This window comes from Gallinula chloropus (assembly GCF_964237585.1).
Source record: "Gallinula chloropus genome assembly, chromosome: 1".
In the NCBI taxonomy this organism is placed as follows: Eukaryota; Metazoa; Chordata; class Aves; order Gruiformes; family Rallidae; genus Gallinula; species Gallinula chloropus.
The window spans coordinates 214,227,463-214,244,805 of NC_140085.1; the positions used below are offsets into that span (position 1 = coordinate 214,227,463).

The window sequence follows — 17,343 nt, forward strand, 5'->3', positions numbered from 1 at the left end:
CAAAAGCCAATGACTTAATCATCTGAGTAATGTCTGGGATGTGTCTTTCTCCTTCTTTAAGTAATTTCCTACAAACTAAAACTTCATATAGCCCTTGTTTTATCCCAGTGCAGAATGTGGAAATACTCTGAAGTGTCAAAGCATTTGTAGGATTGGAGAACTATTTCGTTCCCAGCTGAACATCATTCCCTGTCATGAGCTCAAGAGTCTCATGATGCCTAAGGCTTGATCTCCTGAATGTGCTGAAGTTCTTAGGCAAACTGCCAAATTTCTCAAGTTTTCGCTGAGATCAAGGGGAAGTTGAGGCATTTCTTTGGAAGGTGCATCTTGTTAATATTTGCATTGCTCTTCCAAATACTCAAATTAAAGGAATTGCTGTCTCTAAATGGAAAGTAATAGTATTCTTTTCTGAAATAAAAATGGCCACATGTTCTGGAAGAAACAAAATGCAAATTTCTCAATCAGAATTTCATATCTACAGTGACATTTTTTTACTTTTGAAATTCATATCCTTTGTGCATTATTCAGTGAATAATTGCCTGAAAAAGTTTGCTGGGATATAATTATTTAGAAAAGTTTCAGCTGCAATATTATATGCAGTTATTTCCATACCTTTTTGATTAAAGTTCAATTCGAATCGAAAATGGGCTTGTTAGCCTTCAGAATAAATCTGGCATATGGTAGTGAAGTTGTTTTTCTTCCTTGTTTTTGAGTAATCATTGTATGATTTATGCACAGTAAAGACCCTGTAATCATGTTTTTTCCATTATTTCTGTCTACATACCCTTATTGTCTTCAGTGGGATTACAGTGGCATAACTGAGGGAAAATCTGGCTCTGTAATTGCCATGTAGTTAGTATTTTGTTGATGTTAGGATATAGTTTCCCTTCCTATGAATAAGTTGGCTTAAGAATGCTAATTTTAAAAAATTACACTTATTTGTAGAACTAAAGTATGGAGAAATTGTGCTGAGTCACCAAAAGGAGCTTCTATGCTGAGTAAAATGTTATCCTTTTTGATGACTAATTTTCCAGATTAAACTGTAGTATTTTAACAGAAGGAGGTATTTCTTTCTCCTTCAGTTTTATTTTTGGAAGCAAGGTTCCCTCCCTGATAGTGTAGTGATAAATATTTCATCTCAAGTTAATTACAGTATCATAAAGAATTGCATTCATGATGGAAACTTTCTGAAGGCAACCAGGCTGGGGAAGGGGCTGGAGGGCAAATCCTCTGAGGAGCGGCTGAGGGAGCTGGGGGTGCTGAGCCTGGAGAAGAGGAGGCTGAGGGGAGACCTTCTCCCCACCTACAACTACCTGAGGGGAGGTTGTAGAGAGGTGGGCGATGGTCTCTTCAGCCAGGTGACAGGAGATGGGACAAGGGGCAATGGCATGAAGCTGTGCCAGGGCAGGGACAGATTGGACATTAGAAACAAATGTTTTCCTGACAGAGTTGTCAGGGCTGGAACAGGCTGCCCAGGGAGGGGGTTGAGTCACCTTCCCTGGATGTGTTCAAAAAAAGGGTAGCTGAGGTACTTATGGATCTGGTTTAGCTCAGGATGGGAATGGTTGGACTTGATGATCTTCAAAGGTCTTTTCCAACCTTGTGATTCTGTGGAGTACATTACTTTTAATGCTGCACATGGACTTAGAGTTCATTTCTGTTTTTTTGTGGAGAAATCCTGAGATTAACAAAGATGGAAAGAAATAGAAAGGAAAAGGAGTGTTTATGATCTCATAGCACAAAGGATTAGGAGTGGACAAACCAGTATCTCTTCCAGAGGCTGTTACAGTCCTGCTGTTCAGTTCAAGTCTCCAGTTTCCATCTTCTGTACCATTTGCACAAGCCTTTCTAATGCTTTGATTCAACGGAGTTCCAAGTCTTTGCTTAATGTTTAGAGGCAATTACATCTTTAAAAGTAGTCACATGTTGAAGAGTTTGGCCTGGTTTGGTAATCAAATTCATCTCTCTTTGATAAATGCATTTTCACTGTTCCTGAAACACGTTGATTTGATTGTAGTTTCCTTACAACCTCGTCACATGATACAACAGGGCAGACAGGGCTTTGCCTTTTATTCAACATTTCTACAGGTCCCTGTGAATTACATAGGGAGACTAATATCCCCATTTTTACAACACTACTAGCATACCTTTTTTTAGGGTTCTAATGCCTCAGGTGTAATTTACCAATGCATTTTCATTGAGGGGAATGTCACAGCTTAGAAAACACCTGTGAGCTGCCTGCCAGTTTTATAAGTGTACAGAGATCAAAGAATTGGTAAAAGATACAGTTACAGTATCATGCTTCACCATTAAATATCTACTAGCACCTTCCACTGAAATTGTGACAATTATTAAAGTATTAGATAAAACAATAGCTTCAGTTATTAAAACTGAGAAATAGAAATTGGGATGTTTTTGCTGAAAGACAACGTGTATTTTGGCTGATAGACTAACCACATAGAGCATCAGCTCAGCACTGCCACTGATTGCAGCCTTCCAGTCCCTGAAGGGAACATACAAACAGGAGGGGAATCAACTTTTTCAAAGGGTAGACACTGGCAGGACAAGGGGGATGGATTAAAACTAGAGGAAGAAAGGTTTAGATTAGATCTTAGGGGGAAGTTCTTTGCAGAGAGAGCGGTGAGGGGCTGGAACAGGCTGCCCAGAGAGATGGTGGATGCCCCATCCCTGGAGTTGTTCAAGACCAGGTTGGCTGGGGCCCTGGGCAACCTTGTGTAGCTCCAGGCCTGGAGGTTGGTGTCCCTGCCTGTAACAGGGGGTTGGAGCTCTATTATCCTTGGGCTCCCTTCCAACCCATGCCATTCTATCATTCTATAATTCCACATCGGTAGGAGTAAGTGATGGATTTCCACATCTCCGTATAGCTGATCATAGAGACAGGATTTTGGGAAGGCAGAGGGGTAAGAAAACTAAAATGTGATGTCATCAAAGCATAAAAATGCTTTTAGAGCTTTGATTGAAAGTTAATTTTGACGAGTCAGAAGCCAGTGACTTTCTCAAGCCTATTTTTTTTTAGAACAGAAGAAACACAACACAAAACACCACGCAGGTGCTCAGGTGCTCAGTTTTTGAGAAGATAGTTAAAGATTCTTTGTATGAGATTGGATTGTAGTTAAGTAAAAGTGATTGTGAAAGTGGGTGGGTCCTACTCCACATACAGGATATAGAACAACCCGTCCCTCCACAAAATGCCATGAAGTGTTTTTGAATCATATTTAAAGCACACAAAACTTGAAATGTTGGATTATCCCCTTGTATATCAGAGGGTTTTCTGCAGTTTCCAGTTCTGAGTAGGTATTTCAAGGTTCTCTAGAAGCAAAAGAAGCACATATTGGTGATGGCATATCGAAAGAGAGAAACGGTTTGATCAAAGTTGGGTGGATTTAGCAAAACACAAACCAGTGGGTCTTCCTGTGTTAACTGAAACAAGCAGGCGTGGAACCAATTTATTGTGCATAATTTTTTCCAGCCTCTGCTGAAATGACTGAATCTTCCAAACACCTTAGATATGGAGTACATAAGGAGCTTTTTTAGTATATTTTGATTTTCTACAGTTTACTCAAATCAGGCATTCAAATGGGAAATCCAGGACATGACAGCTTATAGATTTTTGAGACTTCTTGGGAGATTGCTGGAAAAATCTAAAAGAAGCTACTGATGAATAAATGTTGTATTGTCATGAGGAACAGAGAGAAATGCTTTGCAAATTTTATGGTCTCTTTAGTATTTTTATTTTTGGTGTTTATTAAGCATCAGTCATAGTTTACTGGGAACAATATGTCTTTGAGAATTCCACCGTCAAATTAATTATTATCCTAAAAAATGTAATATAGATTATGATTACTTTCAGGTAATTCTTCAGATAAATTGTTCAGAAGAAGCATAATAGAAACAATGTTTTTGTTGTTGTCTCCTGTGTACTAGTAAAGTATATCTGCTATTGGCATCTTTTGAGTCTGCTGTGAAATAAGGGTATCCAAGCTGGCAAGACTTTATCTACTGCTATTTTGGGTAAATACATAGATCAAAAAAAGAAAGGAGACAATATACCTACATTTATATTGCCTTTTTATATGCCAAATTTGTAAGCCTAAAGTATGGCAGACAATGGCAACCTACACACTGACAATTCAGACATACAATTGTGAGAGCTGCACACTCCAATTCCACACTGATACTCATCCTTTCTGCAGAAAGAGGGTTTAGCACATGTGTAGGAGCATGTACATTTATCTTCAGAAGTATATGGTCTACATTTTTGTGATTGCTGCCCAATTGGACACCTGGTATATGACTTTATTTTAAGAAAATACTCAGCACTCAGAGTCTAGAAATAGTACACACTAAGTGTTTTTAGTGTGGAACTGAAAGCTGAAGCATCGTGTGTTCTTATTTACTGTATATTAGATATATTCTTTAAATTCACAAATAGGCTACACATTAGGGTGTTTTTTTTAAACAAGTATAATAATTTTCTCTATTTTCATCCATTTATAACATTTAAGTTTCTGTAAAAAAAGTATTTGAGGAGATTTTTTTTTTCTACCTACCTGTTTCTGAGAGTTTTTTTTAGTGGAGACTATTTATCTAGAAATGACTTGTGAGCAGTGAGACTATCCCTGCTTGTTATAGATTGGTTTTAATGCATTAGTCTAATTTAAATCTAGTCCTCTATATTTTATCAACCATGGAAAGTACATGCTACGGGCAATTTAGAACATGGTGTGCAGTATTTGGCTGTTGTGACGACGTCAAATTGACATAAAGTTTTCTGCTTCTCCTTGACACAGTAGTTTGGGGTTTTTTCTCCATTATCCAGTCATGTAAGTTGTAGTAAAAGTGTGGAAATTGAGTATCTTAGAACCTTCTACTCCTTCTAAATCTGAACTAAATACTATTCAGAAGTTATTATGGAGGCAGGCAGATGGGCATGGGAGCAGATAGCTGAATAAACCTTGTTTCTTTCAAAAAGCAGGCTATAAATAGTGATCTCAAAGCTTATTCGGATATAGGAAGGGATCATGGGTGGCTGACCATGGAGGAGGTGCACATATTGTGGAATAAATATCTTCAACCCATGTGCTGGCAATATATAGCACTTTCATCTATCACTCACTCACCTTAATGAATTTATCTCAATGTATCCTTTTGAAACAGGGAAATGGTATTCCTCTTCTATTCCTGCTAGACAATTCAGGCACCAGGAGGTCTGCTGTTTCTTTTACTTCCAGTATTTTAACCAGATTCAGAATAAATAAATCACAAAATATATTACTCTGAATTATTAGAGTGCTGTAGTACTGGTAAAATAAAATACGGATCTTAATTTTAGTAATTTCTCAAATAAGGGTAATAGTGTCTTCTTGACTTCATTAAATGAAATAAAAAAGCCTCTGAGAGAATCTGAAATGAATCACACTAATAATGTTGCCCTACATCTTAACATTTAATGAGGCTCTTTAAAAAAACCATTCTTTAAATGTGTTTCCTAGGAGAATCTCTCTGGCCACTCCCCGACAGCTTTATAAATCCTCCAACATGACTCAGCGCTGGCAGAGGCGGGAGATATCTAACTTTGAATACTTGATGTTCCTCAACACTATAGCAGGTAAGGCTTCTGACTCTTTAATCCTTCATAATATGTTTACATTTGTCAAAGTCTTAAGCACCGTGACTTGATAGAATACATTCATCCCTCCAGAGTTCAGTTGCAGCTTCACGATAGATTCTTAAACACACACATTAAATTTTATCAGAAAATGCACATCCTACCACTGAGAGTTTAGATACATGTATTGTTGTGGAGGCTGTTCCTAGCTCCCCTTCTGCCATTTCCTCTGCTGACAGCTTTGTCTGAAGCTTTATTAGAGTCAACAAACCATTGCCAGAGAGTGTCTGGAAATAATAATGGGAAAATGTAATTTCACTACTTCATCATTCTCAGCAACAGCAACTAGACAGCAGAATAACAACAGTATTCTGCCTAGTACAGATGTCACCTGGATTGTGGTATGATTAGATTACAGCATCTTTTCTCATTTAGTTCTTTGAGCTGAAATATAATATCAGATTAGGTATTTAAAATGAGAAATAACTGCCATAGACATCCATTCTCTATTGGCAAAAGAAGAACTTCTCTGGCAATTGTCATTGATTAAACATAGACAATGGCATTTTTCCTTTCACCTTTCCCTTGTGGTTTTAACTCCTGAGGTAATTTAAAATGTAAAACCCAGCAGTTTTATGTATCATATACAAAGATTTCCAGGAGGCTGTCTACTATTATGATTCCTGCCTGCAGCACTCATGCTCCTTATGAACCTGCCTGCAGAGAATGCTGAGACGCTTCATTCAAGTGAGCTTGAATTTGAAACCCAAATTGAATTCCATGAGGCATCACTTCGTACTCCAGTGTTACAACTCTCATGTTTACAGGGTCCTAGCTTTTATGTTGAGGTTCTCCTCAGGCCAGACATAAGACAAATATAAGTGCAAAACTCAAAGATAGTGCCTGTAAGTGCCTGTTTTACTGTTTCACTGAGCTCTTCCTAGTATGGCAGAGGCAGAATTCAGTAGCTGTCAGACTGACTTCCTTTGAACCTTTAGGCTTTTGTGTTTATATGGTAGTCATCTTCTGTGCATCCAGTCTTACAGACGTTAATAAATGTGTCATCAAATTATCCCAGCATGATATTGAAGTGTTACCTCTGAACAGTTGGACATCTGAGGGCATGTTTACCTTGTGCAGTGGAGCACAAAGCAGAATCCCTGAAGCTACCAGAGACCAGAGCTGGAAAGTCCATATGGTGCAGTCTCATGCAGACACACCAGCTTGGTTCCTGAGCATTATAGCCATAGTCCCACAGACCTCTGCTGTCGGAAGGAGCCCTGCTGAGTGTTTATTACCTCTGGTGCAGCACCAAAAGAATGCCGCTATCCTGCTTCTGGACATTGGCCTGCCTCCAGCTGCTCCGCGTCTCTCACACATCCGCTGCCCTTCTGGTGGTGAGGAAATGCAGACATAGCTTTGCAGCCTCCCTGACTGCCTCACCTGGACTTGGAGGGTTTACTGGAGAGCTGGGAAGTTATCCTAGGTCCCCTCAGTCCTTGTCCAATACATTACCGACAGAACCGTCCTTCAGTTGTAGTTCCCTTTTTATGTATTCATTTCTTCTGTAAGCAGCATGTCTACACTCTATAAATGAGAGGAGACAAGAGCTGAGCCAATTTTTGATAAATTACTTTTCATTTTTAATCAGTTGAAAACTCCAAGGTCATTTATTTTTAGGCAGATCAACAAAGCATCCAAACCTGGAAGACATCATTATGTCTGAAATCAATTAGGAGTTGCACTGACACACTAAAGTATCCATCAGTACACAAGCTTCAGCCTGAAGGGATTCCTTCTCAGTGGTCCCAAGAAAAATGTTTTTGGTGTGTTTGTTACTAGTGCTGCTAGACAGGCTTTATAGCTGAGCACCTGAGTGGCTGCATGAGGCAAGTTTCTTGTAATGACTTTCACCTGCCATACAACAGGATGGCCTGCAATTTGCATTCCAGGTACCACCTGCTATGCCCAAGGTTTGGAGGATTATTGAGAATTACTCACTCAATCTTTTTCTTTTGCTTTTTTTCTTATTTTTTCTCTTACTCTTTTCCTGTCTATAAGCTTGAATTGTATTTGGGAAAGCTTACAGCACCTTGGTCAGTATCTTCATAGTGTTTCTCTGATTAAAAACACGTATTTCTGGCAATTATCTTGGTATTAGTTTCTTAGTGTAAATCTAATTTGTTCATGTAATCTCATTGTAATTGTCTAAACTCACTTGCTCATTTTCCCAGCATTACATACCACTTTCTGAAGTCTTCCAGTAATGCATCATCAAATTCAAATTTAGGTAAAGACCATATTACTGAAAAGAGAGGGAAGTAAATTTGAGTCTCTAGCAGAAATTCAGCTAAACTCTTTGTCTCCATTTTGTATTGACTGGCTTATTTTGAAAAGCCATTCTTTTCAATGATGCTTTGAGATCACACAGGTCAACAAATACATGTTTTCTGAAGAAGAACCACTACACTGATTTTTAAAAGCTTTGGAATATTGGTGTATTGGTTAAATAAAAATTAATACCCATGCACACTCTTCAGATAAGATGTGGGGAAGGTGTTGAGTAACATTTGAAGATCTTTTCCTCATCAAAAAGAGTATCTCTTAATGTGATTTTTATTTCAAACTCATCTATATTTCTTGTCTTTTGCCAATGGATCCTTATCAATTCCTGTTTTGTTTTCATTTTCCAAGAAGCATAACAGTCATGAGGTTGGAGAGAAAGTATCACTGTACCATGTCAGAAAAGATTTTGGAGGGATGTCTAAAAGCAACTGAGATTCTTGGATGCTTCAGAATATATATATAAATATAGAGAATCTTAGAATGGTTTGGGTTGGAAGGGACCTTAAAGATCATCTAGTTCCAGCTCCTCTGCCTTGGGCAAGGACACCCTCCACTCGACCAGGTTACCTAAAGCCCCATCCAACCTGGCCTGGAAAAATGTCAAGGAGGGAATTGATCCTCCTGGGCACAGGGGTGAGACTGAACAGCCTGTAGTTCCCTGGGTCTTCTCTTTTTTCTTTATTAAAAATAAGGACTATGTTTCTCCATTCTCCAAACCATGGGAATTTCACCAGACTGCCAGAACTTCACAGATAAATCCCTGCCTTTGCCTTCTGCAACTCGAGAGGTGTGGCTAGAGCACTTGCTGGTGAAGACTGAAGCAAAAAAGTCATTTAATACCTTCACTTTCTCCATATCCTGGGTAACCTGTTCTCCTGTTTCCTCCTGGAGAGGCCCCACATTTTCCCTGGTCTTCCTTTTGTCACTGACATACCTATAGAAGCTTCTGACCTTGCCCTTTATGTCCCTGTCCAGATTTAATTCTGTCAGGACTTTAGCTTTCCTAACATGATCCCTGCCTGCTTGGACCATTTTCCCCAGGCTACCTGCCTATGCTTCTACCCTCTGTAGGCTTCCCTTTTGTGTTTGAGTTTGTCCAGGAGCTTCTTGTTCATCCATGCAGGCCTCCAGATGTTTCTGCCTGACTTTCTCTTTGTTGGGATACATCACTCCTGAGCTTGGAGGAGGTGATCCTTGAATACTAGGAAGCTGTCTTGGGCCCTTATTTTCTCTCTAGGGCTTTGTCCCATGGCACTCTACCAAGCAGATATCTGAAGAGGCCAAGGTCTGCTCTCCTGAAGTCTGGGGCAGTGAGCTTGCTGTGTGGCCTCCTCGCTGCCCAAAGGGTCTTGAACTCCATTATTTCATGGCCTCTGTAGCCAAGGCTGCCCTGGAACTTTACATTCCCCACCAGCCAGTCTTTAGAGGGCCTCATCTTCTTGGTCTTCCTGGTCAGGTGTCCTGTACCAGACCCCCACTATAATGTTCCCAGTACCAGTACTCCCTTTAATCCAAATTCTTGTATGCATTGTAGACAAGACCCTAGGCAGTCAGAAGAAATGGCACAATCTTCAAATACAGAGTACAGAAATAGAGTATTACAGAATCACAGAGTGATTGAATATACTCATGATCTCTTTTGCCAAGTAAAGACAAGACATGTATTTTCTCTTCTTTCTTTCTTTGGAAATTCAATTTCTAAGTACCTTTTAACTCTTTTTTAATAAGACCCCTTAAGAAATATTTCCTTAGAAGATACAACTTCTTTGTTGTATCTAGGCAATGGCCTAGTTTTAGACTATAACTGTTTGTTTAAGCACATCATCTTTTTCAACAATGTCATTGTCTTTAACCACTAAGAATATGAGTCTATTCATGTTCCTATTTATCTCTAACTTGTTTATTTACAATATCAGAGCTGTAGCTTAGTCACTTAGAAATGTGGAGGTTTGTCAGTACTGGTGAGTGATACATAAGTCCCTTCATGGGTTATTCTTTTCTCCCAAATAAATAGGCCTCCACTGACAGTACTTTTCTTGCCAAATTTCCTTTTTTTCTTATAATTGTGCTTAATTAGGGTCTCACCCTGTGGAAAACAGTAAGAAATCATTCATGTTTTCTTGTGATTCTCTTCTGGAATTATTCAAGAATCAGCAGCCTTGGAAGAGAGATGTTCAGAAGTGAGACTTCTGACATCAACTCATCTCCTTCATTTGTGACATACAGTAGGTCCTTTCCCACAAGATGTCCTTTGCCTGCTTGCTAGTATTGTTAGTTGAACAGACTGGTTGGTCTCTGTAGAACTGAACTAAATATATAAACCTCTCCTTAAAACTCTTCCTGTTTTGCCAATATGTCTGTCCTGACAAACATGCCCCCTGGCTATTCTCGAAGTTCTTAATCAACGTTTGAAATACTCAAGTGTCCCCTTGGAAAAAAAAAATCCATCTTCCTATGACTGTTTTATTTCTTTAAATCTTTATATCACTGTATTAGCACCTCTGAAACGTTGCCTGGCTTAATTTTTAATTTAACTCTTTCTGTTTTGACCTTTACTCAGGGTTTAGTAACTCTCTAACTCAGCTACGATAGTTCTCTCTAGATTGTTTCCTATCCAGGGATACCTGATACCCATCACTTGTGCTGGCCTGGTGCCTCATTGCAATTTCAATTCAAAATCACTCTTTCCATTTTCAAAACTCTAAAGCATTGTTTCAACCTGTTTCTCTGGCCATCTAGTCAATGATTTTGTTGCCTCCCTATTCTGTTTCAAAGATCTTCACCTCTTCCTTGCCCTCTTTTCTAACTCGAGCATATTTCATCATGTTTACAGCTCTGCTTTTTTCTCCCAAAGGTAAACACTGCACTCTGCTACTTATCAATCAGTCTCAGTGTTATATTCTCTGTGCCCCTGGTTTTTGTCCTGACTGTGTAGACATAAGCCTTCCAGGCCACCTTCCCCCTCCTCCTACCTATTCCCTTCTCAGGGATCCTTTCACTTTGAAGTCTTGGGAGCAGCTATGATTATCCTAATTGTGCTTTCTTCAGGCGCAAAGGAAAAGGCCATATTGCATGTGATCAGCATGTATGTCAGCTGAACCCTCTGGGTGATATAGGGAACAAGTAATTTTTACTATTCCCAGTTACAAGGTTATTGAAAAAAGTACTTAAAACTAATCCCACTGCAGCAAAAGGAATCAAGAGGAGTGGGAACAAGAAGTTGTTTTGCAATATGGTTGCAGTGCCCACTGTTTTAGTTAGAAGTCTAGCTTTCAAATCTATTTCTCAGTATTTAACTGATTTCTGTTGTTTGTAGGGTTTTATTTTTTTCTTTTCCAATTTCAGTACATTAAAAGTGTGTGTGCATTTGTATTTACTGGAATTTTAATTATTTTAAATCCTACCTGCCACTGCTTTGAAAATAAGTGGAGAATAATTATATCCATAATTTTTGTAAGTCATTCCTTGTAGTGGAAAGGGATTATTTTTAAAGGTTTGTGGAAAAAAATGACATCTTCAGTCAGGTAATAAATTCAAATGAACTTCTTCCCCCTCCCTCTTCTTTTTTGCCTGTTTAGCATTTTCCACTTTTTTACTCTGTGATGTACAAGCCCTCACTGGTTAATTATGTATATATTTAGCTACTGCATGTGTTGGGCTTATTATTGTCATCTAATTAGATGTAACTCGAACTACTTGCTTCTAGAAAAATCATTAAAAATTCTTTCCTAATGACCTAGAGATGACAAAATGTCTGTAAAGTGTGAAGAAGCAGACAAGCACAGGAACATCGCTCTTAAAGAGTGTTAATCCAGATGCTGCAATCATCTAATTAAACAATATTTTGCTGTCATTAACATTTTCACCAAGGAATTGCAGTTATAATTTCTTTGTCAGCTGTCTCTAGCTCACTTTACCTTCAAAACTAAAGTGCCATATAAAAACATTAAATTGGATGGTTTAATTAAAAAGTTTTTTTTAATGAAGAAACATATCCAGTATTTCTGAGATCTCATTTACTATGCCTCAGTTTTATTGTTCAAGTAGATTAGTGTCATAGCCTTGCGATATTTAATATTCAGCCTTTAATATTAATCTCTGTAAGCCTACTTGGGGTAAAATCTGAAGCTTCTGAAAAGGTATAGGGACTACCAAGAGCAGTACAGGTTTATGTTTTATATTTATTTAGCTAAAAAAAGAACCAAATAATTCTTGCTGGAAGCACCAGACAATTGATGAGATGGCTGAATATATTCATCTGTTGACTTCACTCTGAAAGTAATCACTGTGAAGCCAGAACTGATCAAGAAAGCATTCCTAATAAAGTTAAACCACTAATATTTATGCATGTTTAGAATTAGGGATTTGTAATCCCATTATAGGCCTAGATCACTGTCCTTCACTCAGATAAGCATAAATGTGTGGTCTTATCGTGTAGGTTTAGTCTCCTTTCACAGTTTAAATTATGTTTCATCTTGCTTAATTTTTAGTTGTTGATACTGAAAATTGTTGAATTGAGAAAAATAAAGCACCTTTTCGCTAAACAAATTAATAGCTACTCTTAGTAGTTAATCCTTTCATAAATAAAACATGTTTTATAAATATTGAAGTAGGGGAGAAGTGCATATTTTGTTTATTTTTTCACAAGTCTGTGGTTATATTTATCGAATACATAATCGCTGAGGCTTTATTGTTTGCAACTCATTTTACCTAAGATGAAAGATAAGGTGCTTCAAATTATTTCTCATTATAAGAGAAATAATTTTACTTCACTATAAGGTAAAATTTTACCTTATTATAAAGGAAAAATTTGCACACAAGTGTCCTGACATGGAGCTAATCCCACATGATAATTTTTTCATGTGTCCATACCAGAAGTAGCCTATCAAAACCACACAGCAAAGAACTCACATGCAGCAGCTAAGTTCAGGATTGCCTTTTTCTTGTGCTATTCATATATTTATGATCTTCCCATGTGGAATAGGAACAAAAAGTAAAAATCTCATGCCCAGAATATTGAAATAGAAATGAAATTAATATAAAAAAATAAGTAAAATTTCAACATGGAAAATCTCAATTTTGAAATGAAAAGTTATTTTGGACCTTAAATTTTCTTGCAAAATCTTGGAAAAGGACGTTCTGACCTTAACATGTTTCTGTAAAGTCTTTTTGATTTAACATCTTTTTTACAGTGAATTCTTTTCCATAAAACTACTGATTCTGAAGAATCATCACTTTTGCTTTTGCTTTTTAATAGACAACAGTTAACTCATTCTCTTCCTGATTCTCAAGTTTCTGTTACTGTGTTGTCTACATCATCACAAATGTCTTTCTTTTGAGGAAACTTTTGCATACCCTTCTGATGATCAAAGATTCTGAGGCTGAGAAAAACATTGTAGTTAAAGTTTTATAAAGGCCATATTTTATAAAACCTTAAATTTTACAATATCAGGAAACTTTATAAATTGTATGCAATTAATCCCTTGCTGCAAAGGAAAATAATACTCTGATTTGGCAGGCAAGGAAAATGAGGCAGTTATCTTACTTCAAGACATATAGAAGTCCCACCAAAAGTCCTAAAACAGTTCATATTCTGCCAGAGAATACTTTTTCTTTTCCTCCCTCCCAGGGAAAAATTCTGGTGTATATCTTGATTTAATTGTTTGATAAATTCCCATTGTGTGCAAAAGCAGTTTTGCATTCACTCACTGTTGATACTAAGTAAGTATTCTGTTTTTTCTACCCATCTTTCTTTGCATGTGGCTCACATTACTGATACTGCAATTTTTTTTAACCAACCTGTATTTGCACCTATTAATTTTGTTTTACCTCCTTGTGAACATTTATGTGCTCAAAACAGAAAAAAAATGAGGACAAACAGTTGTTAACAATATGCACTTGGGAATTGCTGTTTGCAATGAAACTATGTACAAAATAGAAACACGCTCCTTGTTCATCAACTTCTATTGAAAAAACCCAAGGTGTTTGTAGAGCAGTGAAAGTTTCCCATTTCATTAAAGCAGAGCTGATTTTTTTTTTTGTGGAAAATTGCAAAAGTGACTCTGAACAAGGAAGCCTGTGTTTTCCTCTGCCGGGTTTTGTACCCCAGGAATCTGTCCAGAATCTGGAAGGAAGCAGTTAGTGAGACAGGGCTGTAAATCTGCTGCAGGACTGGGAATTGTTAACCTGGGTTATTTCAGTCTGCTAATTATATTATATAAATACACGCACACATGTATTTATGACCTGATTTTTGTTTTTTAAGACTCGTGTTGCATATTGTGTGGTTCCCAGTAAATCAATATGGTGGATAGTTCTGTACTGAGCAACTTCATTTGTCTTACTACTGAAATGTTAGATGTTACTAAATACCAGTTGACATAGAAGTAACAACCTCTCCCCAAAACACTTTTCCTGGTGTTCAGGAATGTAATTTCCTGGTGTTCAGGATTCATAATTTTCAGTTCATTTTGGTTGCAAAGTCTTGGTTTGAAACTGTATCAAAAGATGTTGGTTGCAAATTTGAACTGCTGGAATGGTAGCAATGTTTCTTTCCCTGTGTTTGGAGAGAGTGGCCTGGGGCAGTCAGCTCTGTCATTTAGGGGTGAGAAAATGTTTTTTTTTTAATTTTCAAAGTGGTTAGGTAAGAGTGTTAAAGCAAACATGCCTTCTTCAACTCTTTGATCCCACTGTTGCAGTGTAATCTCACCAGTTCTTCAGTGAAGAAGAGCCGTGGAGAATTAATTATTGTCTAGGATAGACCTTGATTTGTAAACCTCAAATTCATCCACTTGCTCTTGGACTCTCACTTAATCTTTGCCAACAAATGCTCTGTGGTTGCTAGGAAAATCTAGGGGTTTTAAATTTCAACATTCATGCTATGAAAATAGCTTTCTGGAAATAAAAAGAGTTTACTGACATATGGTGGGGTTTAGTTGAGCTTGAAAATACTGGGCTCTTTATACGATGCTGATTTCTGCCTTGACTTCTGAGTCAAGATTAGTGCATCTAAATGGCTGCTTTTAATCTGGAAGTTTTATAGCTGATTCTGTCAAGTGGTGGGAACTGGGGCCATGTGATGCCACAGAAGTAAGTGCTGGAGAAGTGGACACTGTTTCCTAATTTTTAAAACTTTTTCTTTCTTAATAGGACGAACGTACAATGATCTGAACCAGTACCCTGTATTTCCATGGGTTTTAACAAATTATGAATCCGAAGAGTTAGACCTGACCCTTCCAGGCAACTTCAGGGATCTTTCAAAGGTATGCTTCAACTCTGTTAAATATAATTAGCTTGCCTTTTTAGGAAGAGATTTTGGTTTATCTTTATAGGCTGGTTAGGTCTTTATCTTAAAGTCTGAAAAGTCTGGAATAGATTTTTCTATTTTAGAATCATTTTATACTGCATCTCTACACTGTCCTACTTTCCATGTCCATGACTGATCCAGTTGCAAACCTGCAAGTCCTCTGTACCTTCTGTCTTATGGTGTGTCAGGCCACTTGATCTCACTAATTGTCTCCCTTAGTTTATGAAACCTGATCTGATCCTTTGGAAATAAAAAGCTTTGACTAATTTTTCACTTTGTTTTGCAGTGACTAGACAAGTAATATAATAGCAGCTCTTTCTTTTGGCTAAGTAATTATTACTGAATAATAAACAGGTATTTTTATATTTTAGACCCTGCAGTATAGGGTCTTACTGTGATTTGTAGGTTTTGTCTTCTAACTGGACTTGAGCAGTCAGTGCTTTATAACAATACAGTTCCTAGCATTCTCCACTAGCACCCATCTCTGGTACTCTGATTGTGACAACAGACTGGGCAGGAGGTGTGTCCTGGCCAAACATAGCAGAAGCATGTGGAGGGGCTCTGCTTTTGGCCAGCTGGAATAAAGCCATGAAACATGCTTTCAAACTGAATTGTGGGGAGTATCTTTCCTGGTTCCCATCAAGTCAGAAAGCATACATACTTTCTCACCAGTGGAGGTGAGTAGCCTTCCAACATGACCAGTGTGAGGTTGCTTTTGTCTGGGCATGACAGCTTCCTTGTATCCTTGCCATAGCTGCTCAGCCAGAAGTTGTATGCACAAGCTGAGTGAGGCTCAAAACTGCAGGAGGGTGTCACCTGCTAGCTCTAACAATGAGGCTGGAGAGGAGAAAATGACACCGAAGGCCTATTATGCAGCCCCTGCTTTCCCTAAGAGTTTCTGGGGCTTCTGCCTTTAAGTCTGCTTTGCTTTCCTCCTCTTCCTGCAAGCACACATCTTGGGCAGCAACAGCGAGATCCCACCCTGCCTGGGTATCTCAAAGTCTCATATTCTTTTTGGAAGGAGCGTTCTTGCAGCTACTCCCAGTATATTGTAACAATTCCTGGAAGCCTGCTTTTGTGAGACTTCCAAAATTTAAGTTGAGTAGGACTTGACTGCATAATAGCAGTAGAGACCCCTAAGTTTCCTCCCACTTTTTTTCTTAGCTAAATAAATAAGTAATATAAATCCACAGACATGAGTTAAATAAAGATCAGGTATCATCTCACACTGGCTTGTTCCCTACCATGTGCAAAAATATCTCTTTTTATTTTTTAAAAATTGTCATAAACCTTTCATTAAGACCCTTACACTTTTCAAAATCTCTTAGATTCAATTCTTTCTTGTATTAATAGCAGTGCCTGTCATGAAGTGCAACAGGATTAGACAACATCTCATGAGTCTTTCATTAGGTATTTAGTTTTGGTTGAATCAAAATTTTTATGGCAGCCTATTAAAGTATGTAATTGCTACAGGAAGTAGTGTGATTGTTGAATAGATAGGTTTTCCTCATGAGTTAGTAAAGACTCATTATAGAATTAGTGCTTGCAGAGCTTATTAAGTATCACTGCACGCCTAGTAGTGCTCTCCCTTGAAAGGAAATGTAAAATCAAGTCTCTGGTTATTTATGTTTCTCAAGAATCCGTGCAATGTGCACAGCAGTATTTTGCCTGAGGACCTTTTCTTACCCAATTTGATAACTGCATTCTGTTAGTCAAAAGCTACCAGTGGTTTCCTGTGGAAAAGCTACAGTTTTGACCACTTAAAAAAAAAAAAAGAAGCCTATAAAGAACTGGTGAAGGAGTATGGTCTTTCCTTTCTGGCAAGGTCTGGGCTGCATTTATCCCATGCATGTGTGAGAAAACACATGTGCAATCTGTAAAGTGTTGTGGGATCCCTCACTATAAAAGCAGTGTAATTGTCAATTTTTTTCCAGTTTACTGTAATAATATCTGATGGGTTTCATTTCACAATGGTCTTAAAAGCAAGAACAGATCAATGATTTCTTGGTAAAAGGCAGTGGCCAGTTAATAGAAAAGCCTTACTTTGTGCACTTTGGCTGTT

At 37.9% G+C, this 17,343-nt stretch overlaps 1 protein-coding gene across 4 annotated transcripts in view; it reads left to right on the top strand.

The window, feature by feature from the left end:
- NBEA (neurobeachin) overlaps window positions 1-17,343 on the top strand; it is a gene marked incomplete at both ends in the record, with an annotated part of 550,746 nt that overhangs the window by 442,119 nt on the left and 91,284 nt on the right. For all 4 annotated transcript variants that reach the window (XM_084277996.1, XM_084277994.1, XM_084277997.1 and 1 more), the window contains 2 exons: window positions 5,514-5,629; window positions 15,125-15,237. In XM_084277996.1, the coding sequence (XP_084134122.1) occupies window positions 5,514-5,629; window positions 15,125-15,237 (229 nt within the window). The remainder of the gene's footprint in view (window positions 1-5,513; window positions 5,630-15,124; window positions 15,238-17,343) is intronic.